This window comes from Plectropomus leopardus, chromosome 13 (assembly GCF_008729295.1).
Source record: "Plectropomus leopardus isolate mb chromosome 13, YSFRI_Pleo_2.0, whole genome shotgun sequence".
NCBI classification, from domain to species: domain Eukaryota; kingdom Metazoa; phylum Chordata; class Actinopteri; order Perciformes; family Serranidae; genus Plectropomus; species Plectropomus leopardus.
Genome location: NC_056475.1, coordinates 21,091,686 through 21,111,328, shown reverse-complemented (window position 1 = coordinate 21,111,328; position 19,643 = coordinate 21,091,686). Strand labels below are relative to the sequence as shown.

General features: G+C 39.5%; 1 protein-coding gene across 1 annotated transcript; it reads right to left on the bottom strand.

Annotated features, from left to right (window-relative positions):
* Window positions 1-4,069: 4,069 nt before the first annotated feature.
* slc43a2b (solute carrier family 43 member 2b) lies at window positions 4,070-19,611 on the bottom strand. Its single transcript, XM_042499372.1, has 14 exons — window positions 17,668-19,611; window positions 16,501-16,773; window positions 13,357-13,651; window positions 12,762-12,817; window positions 12,576-12,652; window positions 9,702-9,794; window positions 9,245-9,378; window positions 7,993-8,189; window positions 7,752-7,895; window positions 6,961-7,093; window positions 6,650-6,782; window positions 5,987-6,060; window positions 5,733-5,856; window positions 4,070-5,646 (listed from the first exon to the last, which is right to left on the bottom strand). The coding sequence occupies exons 2-14, from the start codon at window positions 16,658-16,660 to the stop codon at window positions 5,485-5,487; spliced, it is 1,782 nt and encodes a 593-aa protein (XP_042355306.1). The 5' UTR covers window positions 16,661-16,773; window positions 17,668-19,611; the 3' UTR covers window positions 4,070-5,484.
* Window positions 19,612-19,643: the final 32 nt, after the last annotated feature.

The window sequence follows — 19,643 nt, the reverse complement described above, 5'->3', positions numbered from 1 at the left end:
CAAGGGGAGAGATACTACAGGGCATAGTAATGATGATAATTATAACAACAATAATAGTATCTGTAATGTTCTGATTGTACTATACACACATATCTAAACAATAGCCTACTATTAACAATAATAACATAAAAATAGCAAAAGTAATAATAATATTGTCTATTGCATACTAATTATAACCTACCTGTAGGCCTACAGTTCACTCATATATGTAAATATATATACATATTTGTCCAGCTTGAGTCTTGAATTATAAAATGATTATCATTAAAAGAATAAAAAAATACTAGGTCACTTCTATTACTACTACTACTACTACTACTAATAATAATAATAATAATAATAATAACGATAATAATAGAGAAAACTGGTAGGCAAAGGCCATATAATATATTTTAGTTGTAGTTTATATCTACTTGTTAAGTTTACCTAAAATTTAGTTATATTTACATAATTTTGTGAAGTTATTGCAACCTTAAAACGACAAGATTAATTAAATTAATCTTTTCGTGGTAAAGTTTTAATGACTGTAGTAAACCAAGTTTATTGTGCCTTATATCTGTATTCTGCTGGTTTCAAACTAGTTAGTCATATATTTTTTTTCTTAAGTATGTTAACGCATGGTACTTGCAGATCTATCTGCATCATTGGCAAAATCCCATTTGTGATGGTTCATTTATTTATTCATTCATTTAATTTTGAAATTCAAACCAAAACCAGTAATTTGCATGTGGAGTATATGTGGACGTCAGCAAAAGCAAAAAGGCAAAAGTCCTATGAGGCTCAGTGTTAAAACAAAAACAAAACAAGAAAAGGATTAAATGAACATATTATTAGTTAGGTATATAGTTATAAATACAACAGTGATGATAATAATAATAATAATAATAATAATAATAATAATAATAATAATAATAATAATAATAATAATCATAACAATCATAATAATATAATGTAACAACAACAACAATAATAATAATAATAATAATAATGTTAAATATAATAATATTTTGTGTCAGATTTTTTAAAAAAATATGGCTCACTAGATAGACTAAGAGAAGGTTAATTAAGAATCACAAAACACACAAAAAATAAGAAAAAATAAAAATAAAAAAGCAAGACAACATCAGAAAAAAAAAAAACAAATAAATAAGTAAATGTACAAATGAAATAAAATAACAAGTCCTCTCTGAGCTCCTCTGAACCATTTTTCTTCAGAGTGTGCGACTCTGCGTCATCACAGTCACGGTGACGTAGAAGCGTGGTTATTCACCATCAGAGGATATATGGGCATGACACGGGGACCACCACCGCTGGCACAGACGCACGGTGCGTCAGCTCTCTAAGCCCTTTAAACAAAGTCCCCGCATCTAATGTGATTATCTGCCTCCAGAAACTCCAAACCTGCTCCTGTCCACCAGATATCTGCCACTGATGACATTATTTATTTTACATTACAATGACTTTCAAATGCATCTCTGGATGTATTAGCGTTAGAGGATGAAACCGTGGAGGTAAACGTGTACAGTCATCCTCATAAATCCACCCAGGTTGACCTGTTATTCTCCCAAGGACCCCTGGAGGTCCCCTAACCGCATTTTGATCCACCACCCACGGCTCTATAAGATTGTGTTGGCGCGTGATGCGATGACAAGGCATCACAGGTCCTTAATCCAGGCCCACAGTCCGGAGATCGCGGGATGTGAGTGCGTGTGTGAGTCTAAAATTATGTAACAGCGAACTGCTGCTGTATTTATAGCGCATCTGTATCTGTCTGCCAACATCCGCTTATCATTCCTCTGTCTTCTCATCTGTAGGACCCCGTCTACCTCCTGTGATGTGATGTACACTGTAATACAATGAAATCTATCTATCTATCCACCTATCTATCTATCTATCTATCTATCTATCTATCTATCTATCTATCTATCTATCAAGGGCGAAGGTCTTCTTTCAACATTGGGGGGGGGGCACACATATGGAATGGGGGTTGGGTTCCTCTGTCAGAGAATTTTGAGCATTGAACACTGAATCTCCTGCATTCAAAAAAAAAATATAAAAGCTCTGTTAGTTTCATATTTTTGTTGGGTGGTTATGGTGGTGATGGGGGACATGCTCTAAATATTTAGGAGGATTTCTCGCAAAAACAAAACAAACAAACAAACAAAATGAAAGGGCAAAATCCAAATGGGCACATGTTCTAAATTTAGATTTTTTTTGTTTGTTTGCTCTTGGGCACTACAGCACAATGCATCCTGGCTGTGTACAAAGAAAAAAAGAAGACAAACTTTGCACATACTAAATTGTTTGTGAATTATGTTGACTAATTGTCAACTAAATTGTTTGCACTGATTTCCCAAAAGCTCCTTCAATACAATTAATATTAAAGACAACAACAACAACAATTATAATAATGAGAAGAAGAAGAAGCAGAAAAAGAAGACGAATGGTTTCTAGGTCCAGGACTGAATGTCTGGTCATTCTGTTCAACAACTCGATGTGACTGGCCCAGTACTCGCTCTACAGTGACTTTATCAGCCAGTGGTCTCATGTTGCCTCTTTGAAGTGTGTACCCGAACAGACCACAGGGGTCGGCCAGCCAACAAACACTTGTCTCCTCACCAGCAGCAGCAGCAGCAGCAGCAGCAGGCCAGCAGAGCTCCAGGAGCCAGTGTGCCTGATGTGAGTGACGTTCTCAGATCTATTCTCAGGTGACGCAGGAGGCCGGGGTGTCAAGTGATAACCATCTGCCTGAGCGTAGTATCAGATGGCAGAGCGGAGTGCTGACAGACCTGGTATAACACCAAACATGTAGTGAGAGTGTGCAGCAACATCTGGTGGAAAAACGGTTCAGAATGACTCCTAATCTCACCAACAAGCTTCCTGAGGGACATGGAATCACGAGGAGACACCTGGCTCTTACACACCGGAGAGAAAGCAGATTAGCATTTCATATGTGGGTACTTTATAGATAAATATGACATATTTTATACATGAAAAATGTGGAGTTATGTAGAACAATGTATGTTGAAAACTGAAATCAGTCCGAGTGTTTACATGTTTGGGAAATTAGTTTCTCTTTCTTTGTCAGTTTATTTGAAATCCTGGTGTTTGTGAATTTAAAAAAAAAATCAGTAAACTGTACACTGACAATAATTCTATGGCGATTTGGCCTAAAAATTGGAACAAAAATGTGCTCTTTACTCTGCGTCCAGTGTGATGGCCCTCACAAACACACTATCAATACTGACCTCTGCTGGTTGGTTGTACAACAACCGAAAAACTCTATTGGATGTAGATTTTTTCAATGTTTAATGCATACCTTTTCTGAATCAACACAAACTTCAAATACAGGAACAAATTGTAAAACTTCACAACTGAAAAAAATCTGTAAAGGTGTTCTTCAGATTCCTGCATGGACATGTGTAGCTCTGGCTGTGACCTCAGTGTTTTCCCTTTTTGTTCCCCCCCCCCTTCTGTGTGTGTTTAGTGTGTGTGTCTCTACTGCAATCAAGCACCTGCTGAAACTTCACACCTGCAACTCATCTCCCTCTCATCAGCCTCAGCATAAAAACCCAAGCTTCTCTTCTCCTCTTTGCCACATAATTCTGTCGGCTTCAGTGGTAGCTTTTGTTGGTTGTTCTGAGCTATTTCTTTTTTGAGTGTTTTATATTTTATCTTTCAATGTCAACTCCTTCTGTTTGCACTCGCCAACAAAGAAACTGCTCAGCCTGCTCAGTCTGTCAGCCCTCTGCCATTTGCCTCAGTCTGCCTGTGAACAGTCTCAATCTACTCCGCCTTGACCATTCTGTCTTCTGCCACTAACCAGCCCAACAAAAAGTCATTGAGCTTTTTTCTGCCTTTGGGTCTGCTTTTGGGTTCTAAATTTACTACAAACTGTGATGCGAATCATGCATTCATAATAATGGTCCTGCATAAGCTACTCCTGTATTAGATAACTGCGTTAACATTTTTTTTTTTTAAAGCCACAGGTCAGAATTACACAGATACATTTACACAGAGACATATAATCTACCCTGGTGAGCAGTGAAAATAAATAAATAACTGAACATTTACAGAGATCAACTCTATTTATTCCACAAATTCTTCCATATTTAAACAGAAAACACCTGCACAAAACTCATCTACATTATCTTCAACAGTAGAAGAAGGCGCTACATGCCAACAACACAGTATGTGGTCAGACATTTGAGTCGCTGCCAGCACAGCACAATTTAAATACATGGTGAAAAGTGTTATGGAAAAGTGAGAGGAAAATGAAATAAATACACACATGAAGGTAGGAGATCAAAATGAAAATGGGACTCTTTAGAGAGGCATCAGGAGAGAAGTGCTGAAATGATGTGTGTTGTATTAAAGGGGTTTTAATAGGGTATAAAGTGCTGAACAGTATGTACATTGACTGAAACACGGAATTTAAAATAAGGCAGCTGAATGGTAATGATTTTATGGATTACACTTCATGGAGAACGTGATGTTTAGATGGTGTTACCATTTAATGCACAGACCCTTTTCACTGACACGTGTAAAATGTTCAGCAGAACATGCTTAATGAAAAAATCTTATCTTTTACTCAAAAATATATTTAAAGGCACCCCTGAAAAATTTATGGTATAAAAAAAGCAGACAATAAAATAAATACTCCAAACGTACATGAACCTTTTGTTTTTAGCAAATGTACTGCCGTTTTTTTGACGTCTTTCTTGAAATACAGCCCCCCAAAAACATTGAGATTCATCCAGTATATTCTAAGCTACAGCAATTTTATACTAATACGATATTAGCCAGAAAAAAAAATTCAGCCCCATAATTAATCATAATGAGTGTCTTTTCTACTCGCCAGAGAAACTTCAGCAGTAAGGTTCTTCTCTCCATCTTGTCGCTCATTAATGCCATTTATTCAGACCTTACACTATTTTTTTTTTAAATCCTGCTGATGAATAGCACCATGTTATGGGATTTACAACCAGGAGGATTTAAAGTCAACATATTAAAAAAAAACGTCTCAAAATAATAATGGAATCACTCACTAACAACAGTGAGGTTGTTGGTGAGGGTAGTGTTTTGCACTTTTGCCGGTTTCCCAGTTGGAAATCAGTGAAACAAACTCTCCTGTTCATTTCTGTCTGCTCACATGCGGAATATTAAAGCAGTCTTTTATGGAGTGGAGCTGCACTGATGTGCTGCTCAGAGAGGAGGGAATAAAAAGTCAGAGGATTTGGGGGAATACAGAGGGCTCCTGCCGCTCTTTCCTTTCACAGTCTTTCCTCTTATTTCATTCTTTTTCCCTCCACACTTTACTTTCCTCTTCAGCGCCTTTCTGTGACAGCCGCAGTTTACCTTGGTGGGATTTTGGAAAATTGATGTTTGCATGTGTACTCAAAGGAGAACAATTTTACAGTAGGTTGAAATGTGATATTCTAAGTAAAAATGCATGCTTTCTTCATCCTCTCTGTTTCCTTTTCTCTACACGTAGGCCTCAGGGATGTCGGAGCCGTTGATTTTGATGTAAATCTTAGCGTCGTCCTCTTTCTGCTGTTGCTGTCTGTAGAGCGTCCGTCTGTAGCAGACCAGGTAGAGAGGCAGCAAGAAGCCCAGCATACTTAGAGCCAAGAGTCCAATATTGACCTGGAGGGAAACACAGGTGTTAGCCATGCCCGAAGGTTTCATTTGTGAGAGTTTTTCAGTGAATGTGAGTGTTTGTGTTGTCATACCCAGAATGGGTCTCCCTTCAGGGGCCCCATCATAGCCAGAAAGAGGGGTTGCTGCAGCAGAGCAAACACTGCACTGACCAGAGACTGCATGCCTGTTAGACTACCAAACTGGGAGGAGGGATACCTGCAGAGATACGACGGTAAATTCAGAGTTTAGTTCGAAGTTTGACACTGCGAACACACAGAAGACGAAAGTGATGATGATGATGATGATGATGATGATGATGTGAAAGCAGCATCATATTGAGACTTACACTGCAGCATAGAGGCCGCCAACAGCAGAGTGAATGAAACCTCTTACGACAGTGTGCAAGACGAATGACACGATCTGAGGGTGGATAAAGGAGAAGAAATCAGTACAGCCATCCATTAAGTCACTTTATGAGGGTCTTAAAGGAATAGTTTGGGTCTTTCTTGATTAGATGAGGAGATAACTCCACCCAACAGCTCCTCTAAAGCGTACTTATTTATAAATTAAATCTTGTTTGTTTAATCTGTATCAATTCTATATGCTGAGCTAAATTAGCTTTCTCATGGCTGGTAATGGCAAACAGAGCCAGGCTAGCTGTTTACCAGTTTCCTTGTTCCATTAAAGGATAGCTATGTTTTTGTTACCTGGGACTTATTTTCTCATGTTTTTGTGTCAAATGTCCAGCTGCAGCGGTCTTGCTCAGTATCAATTGCAAAAGTTGTTTCCATTAATGACTTAGGTACAAAAACATGTGAAAATAGGGTCCAGGTTTAAAAAAAAAAAAAAACAGTTAACCTTTAAAAGTATGTGGGATTCATTGTAAAAATAAATAAATAAAAAGTTAACTGCGTAAAACACTATGCATGCACAAATAAGTTCATCAAATGATATGCCAGACAGTCATGTTTCCCTATGAAGCATTTAAAGGCCTGTTTGATCCACTCACCTGCAGGGGGAGATTGGGCACTAGGCAGGTGATCCCAAATCCCACCAAAAGGAGGTTTGTAAGAACAAATGCTCTCAAGGCATTGGTCACTTTCTGGGTCTTTCTGTCTCTGCGTTTTTTCTTTATTTCCCCCCTGGTGGTCAAAATCAGGAAGAATAATCACATAATTATGCACTATTATCACAACTCTATTTCACAATAAAAGCGCATTTCTTTGTTCTATTTGTCACAATGGCAAACCGACTTTGCAGTAATGTCTGGACCTATAAATGGAAAGGAGTTAGGGCGCTCTAAGGAATAAGTTGACTCACTTGCTGCAGGGCTCCTTTTCCTCCTCATCATCATCACAGTCCTTCAGCTTCCAGTCCATGATCTGACCAATCACAGGAGTGGTCATCAGGCAAAGCAGCTGCAGCATTCCGAAGATGGAGGAGTACAGACTCACTGAGAGACAGGACAGAATGAGAACAATTTTTAAGAAAATGCAATGCATAACACAGAAAAAAAAAACAAAAAAAAAGAGGGGGGGGGGGGGGGTTAAGGGTCCAGGAACTTTTTCTACCTGGTTAATGACTATAATGGTACAGTTAATCATTAGTTCTAGGTTGTGCCGACATATTGAATGAAACAACAGTGGATACGGAGAAAAAAGCTGTTCAAAAGTCGATTTGATGCCATTAAGTGAGTCATGTGAAACTGCTCATGTCATATGATGTATTTGCTGGTGCTGAGGGGCAAAGTTAGTTAATGAGTATAACAATTGGGTTCAGAATAAAGCTGAATGACAGCTGAAGGACTGGGTTATTGACGTGGACAACAGGCAAGGTCAAATGCAATAACAACACTAGCCATATGACAAAAGCCAGTCAGTAGTGGTGGTGCAAATAGTGCAGTATTGTGGTGACAGACCTGTGATGGAAAGTTAACAGCCTAATGCTTCAATAATCTACTGATACAACGATAAACTTTTAGTCTTACCAACTTCCATTCTCTCCACTGAAAATCAAATTAAAACCAAGTGAGTCCAGCTGCTTTTAAGTCATGAATCAAAGTCACAGTGACAACGATTTCAACAACTTTAACAAAATTCAGAGCCACAGACCTGTGTTGAGGTCTCCATCAGTGAGCGACTCCAACACACTGTTCATGGCCCCCATGTAGAACAACAGACGGAGTTGAGTGATGGACATGGTCACCAGACTGAGCATGAAGATAGGGGTGGTGATGGTTTTTAAGAATGATGGGGCTGTAGGAGAGGAACAGGAACAAAACAGAGGTAAACATCATGCAAATGGAGTGCAAAGCTTAAAAAACAAGGGTCTACGTGGGGACTGAATTCTTACAGTCATCTTGTGGCTTGCACTTCATTTCAAGGTCCATGGTGGACAGACAGAGCTTGTGTCCATCCTTAGTGGCCAGCTCCTTCTGCTTCAGGCTGTTGCCCACGCTGAGGCGACGGCCCACTGTAGTCACTTGGCGGTAAAACTGCTTCCCTGTGATTTTATGGTCAAAGCCAAGCCAGCTGAACTTGATCTTCACACTGAGTAGCAGAGGAGGAGAGAGGGATGAAAAAGAGGTAAAATAATGGGAGCAAAGGACAATGTGCAAGGAAAGACAGAAGAAAAAGGCCATGGAGGAATTGAAAAGTGCATGTCCAAGGCCTTCTTGAGATATTGACATTCATGAGAATGACATGAACACAAGTTCACAGTGACCTTGACCTTTGACTACCAAAATCAAATCAGTTCATCTTTCGGTCCAAGTGGATATTTTTGCCAATTTTCAAGCAATTTTATAAAGGTGTTCTTGAGATACTGAATTCGCGAGAATGCAACAGATGAGGTCACAGTGACCTTGACCTTTCACCTTTGACCAGAGATATTGTGTTCACAAAAATGAGATGGATGACCACCAAAATCAAATCAGTTCATCCTTGTTTCAGGGTGGACATTTGTGCCAAAAAATTCCTTCTAGGTGTTCATATGACATAAAGTTTACCATATTGAGACAGACAAGGTCACAGTGACCTTGACCTTGGACCTATGACCACCAAGATTTACTAACTTAATCCTTAAGTCCAACTGGACATTTGTGCCAAATATATAGAAATTCCCTCAAGACATTCTGGAAATGGACAGATGGACAGCCAGAAAACATGATCCCTCTGGTCACGGCTATCCCTGGCATGGAGGCATAAATATGTTACATACAGGAAACACGCATGTCTTGCAAGTTCTGCACAAATCAGCCGTCTGTAAAAGTTTCCTGCTGAACAAGCAGGTCATTTTAATTAGCAAGGATTTGCCACAGGGATGAGTACAGTTGAGAGCGTGATCATGAGAAGATGGACTTTAACCTGGGAGCATTACGCTGCACATTCTTGCACATATTGCATAATTATGTGTCAGACAGTGTCAGTGATGTTGATTGCTCCATATACTTTGGAACATACAAGACACTGCTGACTTTAAGCAGATTTTTGTACATACTGTAACATCGAGAATAACATCATAGTCTGCACCTCAATACAGGTATGATTATAGATAAATTGTTCTATGTCCTCTGTGCGTGACTGTGTGTGTCTGTGGTACTAACGTGTAGTCCATGTCCTCTGGTCCTGGGAAAGGCTCCAGCGGCCAGTTGAGGAAGCAGTTCAGGAAGACCAGTCCAGCGCAGGCGGCCCACACAACCAGGATAGTGATGAAAGATATGCCGACGTCATAGATCACCTGAACACCACCAATACAATTTTTTTTCAAAAACAGAGTTAGTTAACCCCTTTAAAACCCCTTTAAAACTGAGTCAGCATCACTTTTCTCATGCTGCATTCAGACGTACTTAAACCTTTGAAACCTGTGTAAATTGGTTTGGTTGGATATCAAGCCAATTTGCTCAGGTTTCAAAGGATTTAGGGTGGAAAATAAATGTGCTTGCAGAGTGCATTCAAGAGTTATGGCGGTTTGTGTTAAATATAAGGAAAAGTAGTACAGAATGACAAAAGAAAATATTTCTCTTAGTGTGGATGTGTGCAGGGTGATTCAGTGTTTGCTACCTTGACTCCTGGGAAGGTGACAGCGGAGGAGGCATAGGATCCAATCATCAGGGCGATGAAGGTAGAACGGAGGTCCCCAAACATGTTAGGGAGCTAAAGGAAGAGAAACATCGTCACAACGTGTCCTTATATTACTCTAGAATTGTACAAACTTGCACGCAAAGTGAGATATAATCCATTGTAAGTATGAACCATCTACTGCCAAGATCATGGTGAGCTCAGCTGCAGCGAAGCCGCACTAAGCTTGAGGCCGGGGACAGATTGGGGACACAGTGAGGATGGTGCCTACTGACACCGGGGTCGGAGTGGACAGTGGGGAACCAATTAGCAAGCAGACATCAGAGAAAATAAAACAGCGAAGTGACACGGAACACCAGTAAAAGACACAAACGCGACGCTGCCGAGAGGGGGTGACTGAGGTGAGGAGACGTTTTCTCTGTCTTTTTCATGCTTTCCTCCCGTTTGAGGACAAGAGAACAGAGAGCTGGGAGGGAAAACAGGAGACAGTGGGTGGCAAAACATCCAAATACAAAGGCATTCACAAGCTGTTCTGTTTTCAAGAGACTGAACAACAACAAGCACATCAAATTACATAAGACTGGGGAAGCTGAGGAAGAGGTATGTGTTTGTGTGTAATAAATGGAGACTGTATGCATGTTGAATCACCCAGTATTCCTGTCACTGTCACTGGGGATACTTAGTGGTTCCCAACTGGTGGCTCACGGTCCAAAAGTTGGTTGCGGGTCCATTCTAAATGGACCGGAAGGGACTAAGAACATGTCATTTGTAAAAAAAAAACACATTATTTTGAAGTACAGCGAATTTCCCGCATGCAGAGTGTCTTTTAACCTGCTGTGCCTTTGCAATGTCACTGGTCTTGAAGCAATGATATGCATTTTTTTAAACTTTAAACTGTTTTGTTCTGAATTTGGGTCCCCGTCCAACCTTACCAGTGACAGCTGTAGTGCTTTTATTTACCATGTTTTAAGTAAATGTACTTTATTCTTGCGATGCATTTTATTTAATCAAGTTTTATATGTACATTGTACAGAGTGCATTTTGTGAAATAAAATTGAAAATGTGGCAATTTATCTTATGTGTGGACGTTGAACCACTTAATAAGGAGAAATCTGCATCCAGTTGCTGGACCAATTGGGAACCACTGAATTAGAAAACTATTCCAATAGATTTTTAAACATTACAAATGTATTAGCAGCTGCTGGATACCTGAAGGGGAAAGGTGACCTGACATTGGCGGGGGCCCAGTGGTGTATTACCCAACAGCCCTCAGCCAGCTTAGAATGAATGCCTGTAGGTGCAGCCATCATCAAGGAGTCAATGAGCAGTGTAGAGTGTAATGATTAACCCTGCTGCGAGGCTTCCAAGTATCTCAGGTTGTGAAGGAGATGGGTGGTATATCGGGGTTTTATGTACAGACACTTGGGGCCTCCAAAAGAAAAACAAAGCCCTAAATTATGCTTTTACTGCATCGCTGACATTCAGGCCAGTGGCAGCAACTAATGAGAGTTCTAGGCAGATGCAGCAGATAACACATTCGGAGATGTACATCACAGTAACAGCCTGTGGATGTATAGAAAAGGGGCATTTATTGGGAGATTTAGTGGAATAGAGCCCCTCTCTAGTGAACAGCATCACCATGGTACAGCCCAGGACTCCTGTGTGAGTCCTGCGTGAGGCTAAACTGATGACAAGGAGGGAACAGGAAGAAGAATTCAAAGAAATGGAAAGGGGTAGACCCAGAAAATCCGAAAGAGCTTTGTTTTTCTGTCTCTGTGCATCTCTGGTTCTGTGGCTCAAATGTAAAATGTAACAACACAGATTATATACATTTAAGTCTGTTTACAGATCTTTTGAAGTACTATGTATGAGTATGTAAAAAGAAAAAGTTGCATAAAGCCTTTTGTGACTCGAAAGGAAGCTGCACAAAATCTGGGAAATCACCATTAACAGTTGGAACTAAAGACTACAAGTGTAAAAATGAAAAGAAGAAAAAACTATGACTGAGGAATAAGAAAGAAGTAAGCCTACTATACCTCTGCTGTATCTCTGCTTTAGGCTACATTAACTGCTACTGGTACAACACATCAAGATACACGATTCAACTATTGAGGGTCAAGTTTGCATTGTGGGTAATGTAGGCAGCAGGTTTTAAATAAGGAATAAAAATTAATTTTCCTGTGATTCCCTGTAAATACACATTATCCCTAGGGCAAAAAAGCCACTCTCCCCCTCTCAAAATAAAATAAAATGAAATAAACACTGATTGATGGCAGACTGATGTTTTAGATTTCTTTTTCTTATCACTTACTACACAACTTGAAAGTGCAAGTTAGAGCTGTAACTGTACTCTGCAGCTTTACTATTCTCTTAAGACAGTAATGCTGCATTGCTGGTTGTGTTTGAATACATTAGTTTGCAAATATTTGTTTAGTGTCTGTTTGTGCACACACATTACAGTGAGTACATGTTTGTGTACAGAGACAAAGACGGGGAGATGAGCAGCTCAAACACCAAACAGTCGCTGTGATGTTCTTGCTGAGACACAATTATCGATGTAGTGGAAAAGTGATAATGAACCACCAAGTGATTTGCTATCTCCCTAATAAACCCCCTACCTAGGAACACAGAGTTCAGTGTAAGAAGCCAAAAAAAAAAAATGCCATGAAGGAGGGAGAGCAGGCAGGCGAGGAGCCAGGCAGGCGAGGAGCCAGTAAAAAATTATAACAGAGCAATAAAAGAAAGACAAAGACTTATAGATAATATACATGCGGACAAGCGTTGTGGCGTTTGGTGAGAAGGCTCTGCAGCAGGAGGATTAGAGAGCAAACCCAACTGTGGTGTGCACACACTTACTGTGAGAGAGGTGAAGGTCAAGCACATGCCCCCGAAGCCATTGAAAGTCAGGGCGATGAAGATAAGGACAGAGAGTTCTGCAAATGACATGATGTCATGAGTGACAGGGTCAACAACCAAACTACTGTACATTGTTTCAAATACAGTGGAACAAGGTACACATGAGTACTCTTCAGGCAGACTTACCATTTGGATTGTAGGCTCCATAGGCAATGAGTAGACAGGATAGTCCAAAACACGTGCTGAAAATAAATTGTGACAATTTAAGTTGCAAGCTATCTCTGCCATTTTATTCTTTCTTCTTAACCATTTGAAACATGAGCAAATGGGCTTTTTTTCTTATAAAAACGTAGAAAGAACTCAATAAGCAACAAAAGATGAAATTAGGCTGATTAGTCAAAAGTACAAGAAAATTACGTGAAAATTAGTAATTAATATATATTAATGACTTGGTGAAATGTATTTAAAAACATTATATTATTCTGTGACATAATTTTAAATATCTAAATATGATAATGATAAATGTAGTTTTCCCCTAACTTTTTTCCCTACATATTTTCCCTAGCTTTTAAAAATAAATATTTTTCTAAACCCCTTTTCTTTAAAAAAGAAATCATACCAATTTAAAAACTTTTTAAAACTCGTGAAAGGCGTCTGAAAGCAGCACAGGAAGTGGTGTCGCTCCAGCTTTCAAATTAATTAAAGGACCACAATTTTGTTCACAGATTTGAAGACATAACATCATGGTTATTCCCAATAATTTCTTCTCCTCTTTGCTTACCTGCCCAGTAGACGTAGCTTGCGAGGCCCGTATTTATCCATGACGATCCCCAGTGGCAGGGTGATGGCGGACAGCAGGAAGGAGCCCACTGTGAATGCTAGGTTCAGCATCTCATCCTGTTCTTTACAAATCAGCCAGCCGTTCATCCTCAGGGGCCCATCCACAGGGACCAGAGGCCTCATCTCCACTCCATCTCCCAGACCAACCACACCGCCCACACTGTCGTAGTAGTCGGCATAGTCGTCAGGCGTTGGAGTTGTCAGGGGTTTGGACAGATTGTAGTTGGTACTGTTGACTGGAAAAAGAGAAAGTAGGTAGAAGACGAGGTGTTAGATATATTTTGGAGTTGGACAAAAAGAAGCTGAGACAGGGCATTCATGAAAATTGAAAAAAAAATCGCATGACTGTGTAAGGTTGAGTTTGGATGGCTTAACGTATAGGGAGCTGCGGCTTCTTGGCACAAAGATGGAATTTGAAGCTGGCAGTTCTGCTTATTCACAGCATCCTGATACATCTACACATAGTGGCCACATGTGCACTGAGCACGTGCAGAAAACCTGTGAGTGATGTCATATCAGGTAAAGAAGCAAAAAGGACTTGAGACAAACCAGTACACTTCAGACACACAGAGATAAAATTGTGACAAAGATCCAATTTAAATTTTATTAGCAAATTGAAATGCAAAGAGTAAAAAGTGATAAGCTGGCACTGGCAATCAGCTTTATATTATCAGCAATACCTCCACTGAAAGATAAAGGTATTAAAGTCTAAAATAAGTCCATGTGAAGCTGAAACGAAAGCTGTCTGGGAACATCTTAGGAACTTATCCCTCTATGGTACCAGTTGACGTCTTTGTAGTCACGTGGAGCCAATATGTATGTGGCATCCTTGTGTGAACCACCGTGACGCTCTTTGTAACAAAGTGCCAAAGTCTACTTCAAGAAACCAGATTGTACAAGTACATCTGCACGTGCACATAGTGTTTGGCATTATTGTGACATGTGTTGCAAGAAGATCTGATGCTGCAAAATAACAGCTTGCGCAGGCCTTGGCTTCCCTTCCATGGTGACCCATGATTGCTGACCCACCCACATAAAATAAAGCTTTAGCAATTTTGCAAATATCTTTGCTGCATGTGCATAAAAGCCTAATCTATGCTGCATCATCATTATCTTTTTTCACCCATCATCTAATTCTTTCTTCAAACCAGTCTGTGTACTTTTTGGTCTTTGAATTTTCCTTCAAGAAAAAGAAATTAAAAAGGAATTTAAAAAACATATACAACACACACACACACACACACACACAAACACACATATACGTATATATATATATATATATACATGTATATACATACACACACACACACACACACACACACATAGATATATATATATATATGCACATATTTGTTTTCCTATTTCTGTCTCTGAAAGGAAAATTCAAAGATCAAAAAGTACACTGACCCAAACTCCACCCACCAGCAGTTTGATTTCTACTGTTCATCACTTTTCTATCTTCTCCTCCCTCCCTGTCCTTTATCAGTGGACTTTAAACTTCCATATTACCAGTCATAAAATCTGTCCCTCTATCACATGTCATACGCCTGAAAAGAGCTGAGCTGGTTCTGCTGTCCTCTCCCTCTTACATTATAAGAACAAGATAAGACAACAGGAAGTCCTTAAAGTCGTGGATGCTTGATTATTGCTTCAGTGGTTAGTCTGCTCCTGCGCTGCCACATCACAGCTGAAACATTTATTCTGTGCTATAAATGTGACTGGAGTTGAGAAATTCAAGGTTTATGGCTGTGATACTAGTGATGCTGAATAAGCCTAAAGATCGAAACAAGGCAAAGTTGTGTCACAGGCAAATGAAGATTGATAGGAAACATTTCCAACATGAGTTGGAAAAACATCCTGCTACAAATCACCAGTCAGTTAATTCAATTCCCTACAACTCCCTAAAAGACAGGGAGGCTACCAGTGACAGAGACAGATTGAATCCAGTGAATAGTTTAGTGTCTGTGGGATTAGCAGTGCTCACCACAGGGGCACAACTCAGTGTCACCCAAGGTCCAAAGGATAAGTGCTGCCTGAAATTCCCTTTTGCTTACTCTCTACTGTAAGACCTGACTGGGGCCACTGTGTGCATCAGTTCCATCTTTGTACTTAAAAACACAAAGCAACCGGCCTGACTTTGCTAAAAGCGAGAGATGAGGGGGGGTTGATTCATCCGTTGTCTGATTTGTTTTTCACTTTCCTCTCAATCAATTACTTCTCTTGTGCTGCATTTGGACACCTTTCACAAGTATTTAAACCTTTGCACCCTGAGCAAATAGGTTTTATTTCCTTCAACAAAAACAACTTGGTAAGAAATGTTCCAGAAATTGCAAGAAATTAGGAGATTTAGAAAAGTAATTTGAAAAAGCTAGGGGGAAAAAATAGGGAAACTATATTTATAACATAGCATAATTAAATATCCAGAATTATGTTACAGGATTATTATAATTCTAAGAATTTCTTGCAAATTGTTTCTGTTTTATTGGTTTTTAAACTTTTCATATATTTTTCTGGTACTTTTTCTTACTAATGTTTTTGTCATTTCGTCCTTTGTTGCTCAGTGCCCTCTTCCCATGTTTTGGGGCCAATTTGTATAGGTTTCAAAGAGTTAAAGCTGTCTAAGTGGCAAGGGGAATGAGACAGATAGTCTGTCAAATGTTTATAAGACACTGGAGCCTTTTAACTTTGGACCACTTTGCCAACCTGCAGCCCTGCTCTCTGTTTAATGTAACTGATCAGGTTAAAGCCCCTGAGTCCCTAAAAAACAGCCTATGCCCCCTCAGAGAAAACACATACTCCTCCTAAAGAATGGAAGAGACAAAAAGGCAGCAGTGTTAAGTTACATGTCCTGATTAAACCCTCATTTGCCTTAACTCAAGATGACATTGACTGACTATAAAGGGCACCCTGAATCACCAGTTTGAGGAAAAAAGACTGTAATACACAGTTCTGCACCATGACCTCATGAAAGCAGATGCTCAAGGCTTTTTGCTCTTCCTAATGAGCATGAAGGCAAAGTTTGGGAAGTATGATGGGATAAATGACACATAAGTAATGTGACAGCGTTTTAACAGTTGTGACTCACCCTCCTCGTTGCAAAGGTAAGAGTAGAAGCCCTCTGACTTGAGCATAATGAGCAGTGATCCCCATCCCAGCAGCACGGCAGAAAACAGCAGATTCTCAATGATGGCAGTCACTGCCATCCACCAGCGCCTGGCGAACGCTGTGGCCAGGGTCGGAGCCATGGTTGAGGGAATTTACAAGCAGAAAAGGGCAAAGAACCAGAGGACAGAATTGAAGATAGTGTAGAGAGAGAAAGTGCAGAGAGGCTCCCTGACCGACGCTCAGGGTGAAGGATCTGTGAAGAGAAAGATACAAGGGGAAAGGGGAGGTTTTATAGTTGGCCTATCACTGTGGTAACTGAAGGTCAGGAAGGTTTTTATTAGATCACAAGATAAAAACACTTAACTTTGAACCTAGCTGATGACAGCTAGATGTAATACATGAAATAAAGTTAAAATGAACCTTTATACATGTGCTCTGTTTCACTGAAAGTCTCTCCTTTTTAGATACACTTTATGGGTAAAGGCATTTGCTCTGAAGAACTAACATATACTAACCACCCTAATGGCGAATTATTAACTCTCTTGCCAGTACAAAGATCATTACATCCCTTTGCTACAGGGACAAGGATTTTACATCACATCATAGGCACTAATAATGATGATAATAAGAAGATGCATCCATTGTGGCTTCACAGACTTTCTCCTGTTTGGTGGAAAAAAGGAAAACTGGTCCAAACTGGACTCAGAGAGAGAAAAATGGGGCTCTCAAACTCTGTGGCCCCTCTCTCTCCCTCTCTCTTTCTCTCTCACTACACAACCCCTAAAATGTCCTCTGAGGCTCATCCAACCGCAACTTTCCTCTGCAATTACTGTGGTGCATCCAAAACATAAAGGAGCTTCCAGACAAACAATAAACAAATCAGCTCACACAGCCAACCTCTCTCCCTCCGTTACACACACACACACACACACACACACACAACTGCACATGCAGCCACACACTATCTTCTGCACCAGTAAGAGGGTTGCAGAGCTGGCTCTCTGTTTCATGGAAAATAAATGTATATGGCAACACATCAGAATCAGCCTGTTTATTTTTGGTCTCATTTAACTTAATAACGTTTTTTTTACAATGTAAAGTCATTTTAAAGGTATAAAACAAGTCTGAGCAAATAAAACTTCCTTACCTCTTCAGGCTGGAAGCAGCAGCATCTGGCAGAATCAAGCAACCTTATGAGCTGAGGTTGGCTTTGAATGAGCAGTTCTCTGTGAAAAGCCACTTTATATACTCAGGAGGTCCCCACGTGGCGCCCCCTATTGACCACTGTCTGACTGATGTCTGCACCAATCAGCACCCAACAACACTGTATATAGACTTTAATATTTCCACAATAAAGGGATTTTGCACGGGAGTTCGTTTGTAAACCCACAAGCACATTTATATATATATATATTCTGATATATAAAACAAAGTTTATTTATAAGAGTGACACTCTTGTTTGATTTTATTACAATCATTGTGCAACAGGAGGTGCGAAACTCCTTTAGGTTACTGAGTGGAAGGGATTAATCATGCCCAATCAAAGTCAGGCAGAAAAACATGATGGACTTGTGCAGATAAGGATGCGTCGTGGCTATCAACAGTTGCCCGGATCAATAAAGGGTATTGATAGAGAGCAGGAGACAGCTGGAGTAACTCCCCTACTTTAGTTGATGCGTTAAGTTTTTACTCGTGTTTACTGTGTAAAGTGTGGTGTATACAGGGATTCAAGTCGCACAAACTGAAGGAGGCTGATGGCTGATCTACCACACTGCGCCCACAAATGATTGCATTAGGAAATATCTGTTATTATTTCAATGTGCTGCTCTTTCAACATCTTCCATGGTCCTTAATGCTGCAGTGAGCAGGCAACTTAAGTAGGAATTTGAGGTACTTGAGTCTATTCTTTTCATAGCACCAAATGCTTTTTTTCAGAGGAAAATGTTCTTTTAACTTCACTACATTTATCTGAAAGCTACTAGTTGCTTTACAAAATAGGATTTTTTACATTACAAAAACTCATAAGAAGAGATTATGAAATATGATGCTTGAGTTGAAATTAAACTAGCCAAGTTATCACTGAAATGATTAGTCATTTATTCCATTTGCCAATTGATTAAGAATTAAAAGGCAACTACTTTTGATCACATGCACTAATTTGGAGGGAAAGGGGGTAAAGGATCTAAAAACTTCTCCCACTGGGGTGAACACATAAAACTAGGAGATTTGGGGATCCTCTGCCACACATTTCTTCAATCTGAATTCTTTTTAATACACCAGTTTGTGCATTTTCTCCATTAGTTCATGTTGTAATTATTTTTTAATGTTGTTGAAATGCATGTTCGAAATGTTGAGGAGGACGTGTCCCCTGTATGCACCCTGAAATCTACACTTATGTTTGCAGTGCACTATCCTGAAACTCCAATCAACATGCAAATCAGTCCCTGAGTGACCAACAGTGACCTTATCTAAATAAACACTGATATGGTAATTTGTGCTGTTACAGTGATCAATATCTCAGGTTTGAAATTCAAAATCTCTTAATCTGCCAGACATTTGTGTTGATGGGGCATCAGCCTCATCTACAGCCATTATCCGATCAATAGCTCTCACACTGTTAGCGATGCCACAAGTGGATGTGTCTCCCCTGATTTAGCATTTACAACACACTCATTACAAAACACACACATCAACTAATCACTGTTGCTTTGTTTATTTCCTGCTCCTTATCAAAGGCATGTATTAATCTGATCAAGAGCTTTACATCATAAAGGAACGACACTGATTTTTAATACAGGACACAAATGCCTGAGATGTAAATGAAATATAACAACATGTCACTGTAAAAAACTAAACTTTTAAATTCCTTATTAGTCTCTGTTGTGACACTTAAAATGAAGGGTTAACTGTCATAAAAGCTACAAAAATGTTAAACAGTGATACACAAAGCAGCAAATGAGTTATTAACATGTCATTATGGTCACTATTTGTAGGTTGCCTCTGTTTTTAAATTCCACATAAAATAAGAAAAGAAAAGGAGTGATCATTGATCTGTTCCCTGGGCAAAAGGTTTGTGAAAAAATAAAAAAAAATAAAAAATAAAAAAAATTAATGCCACCTTGT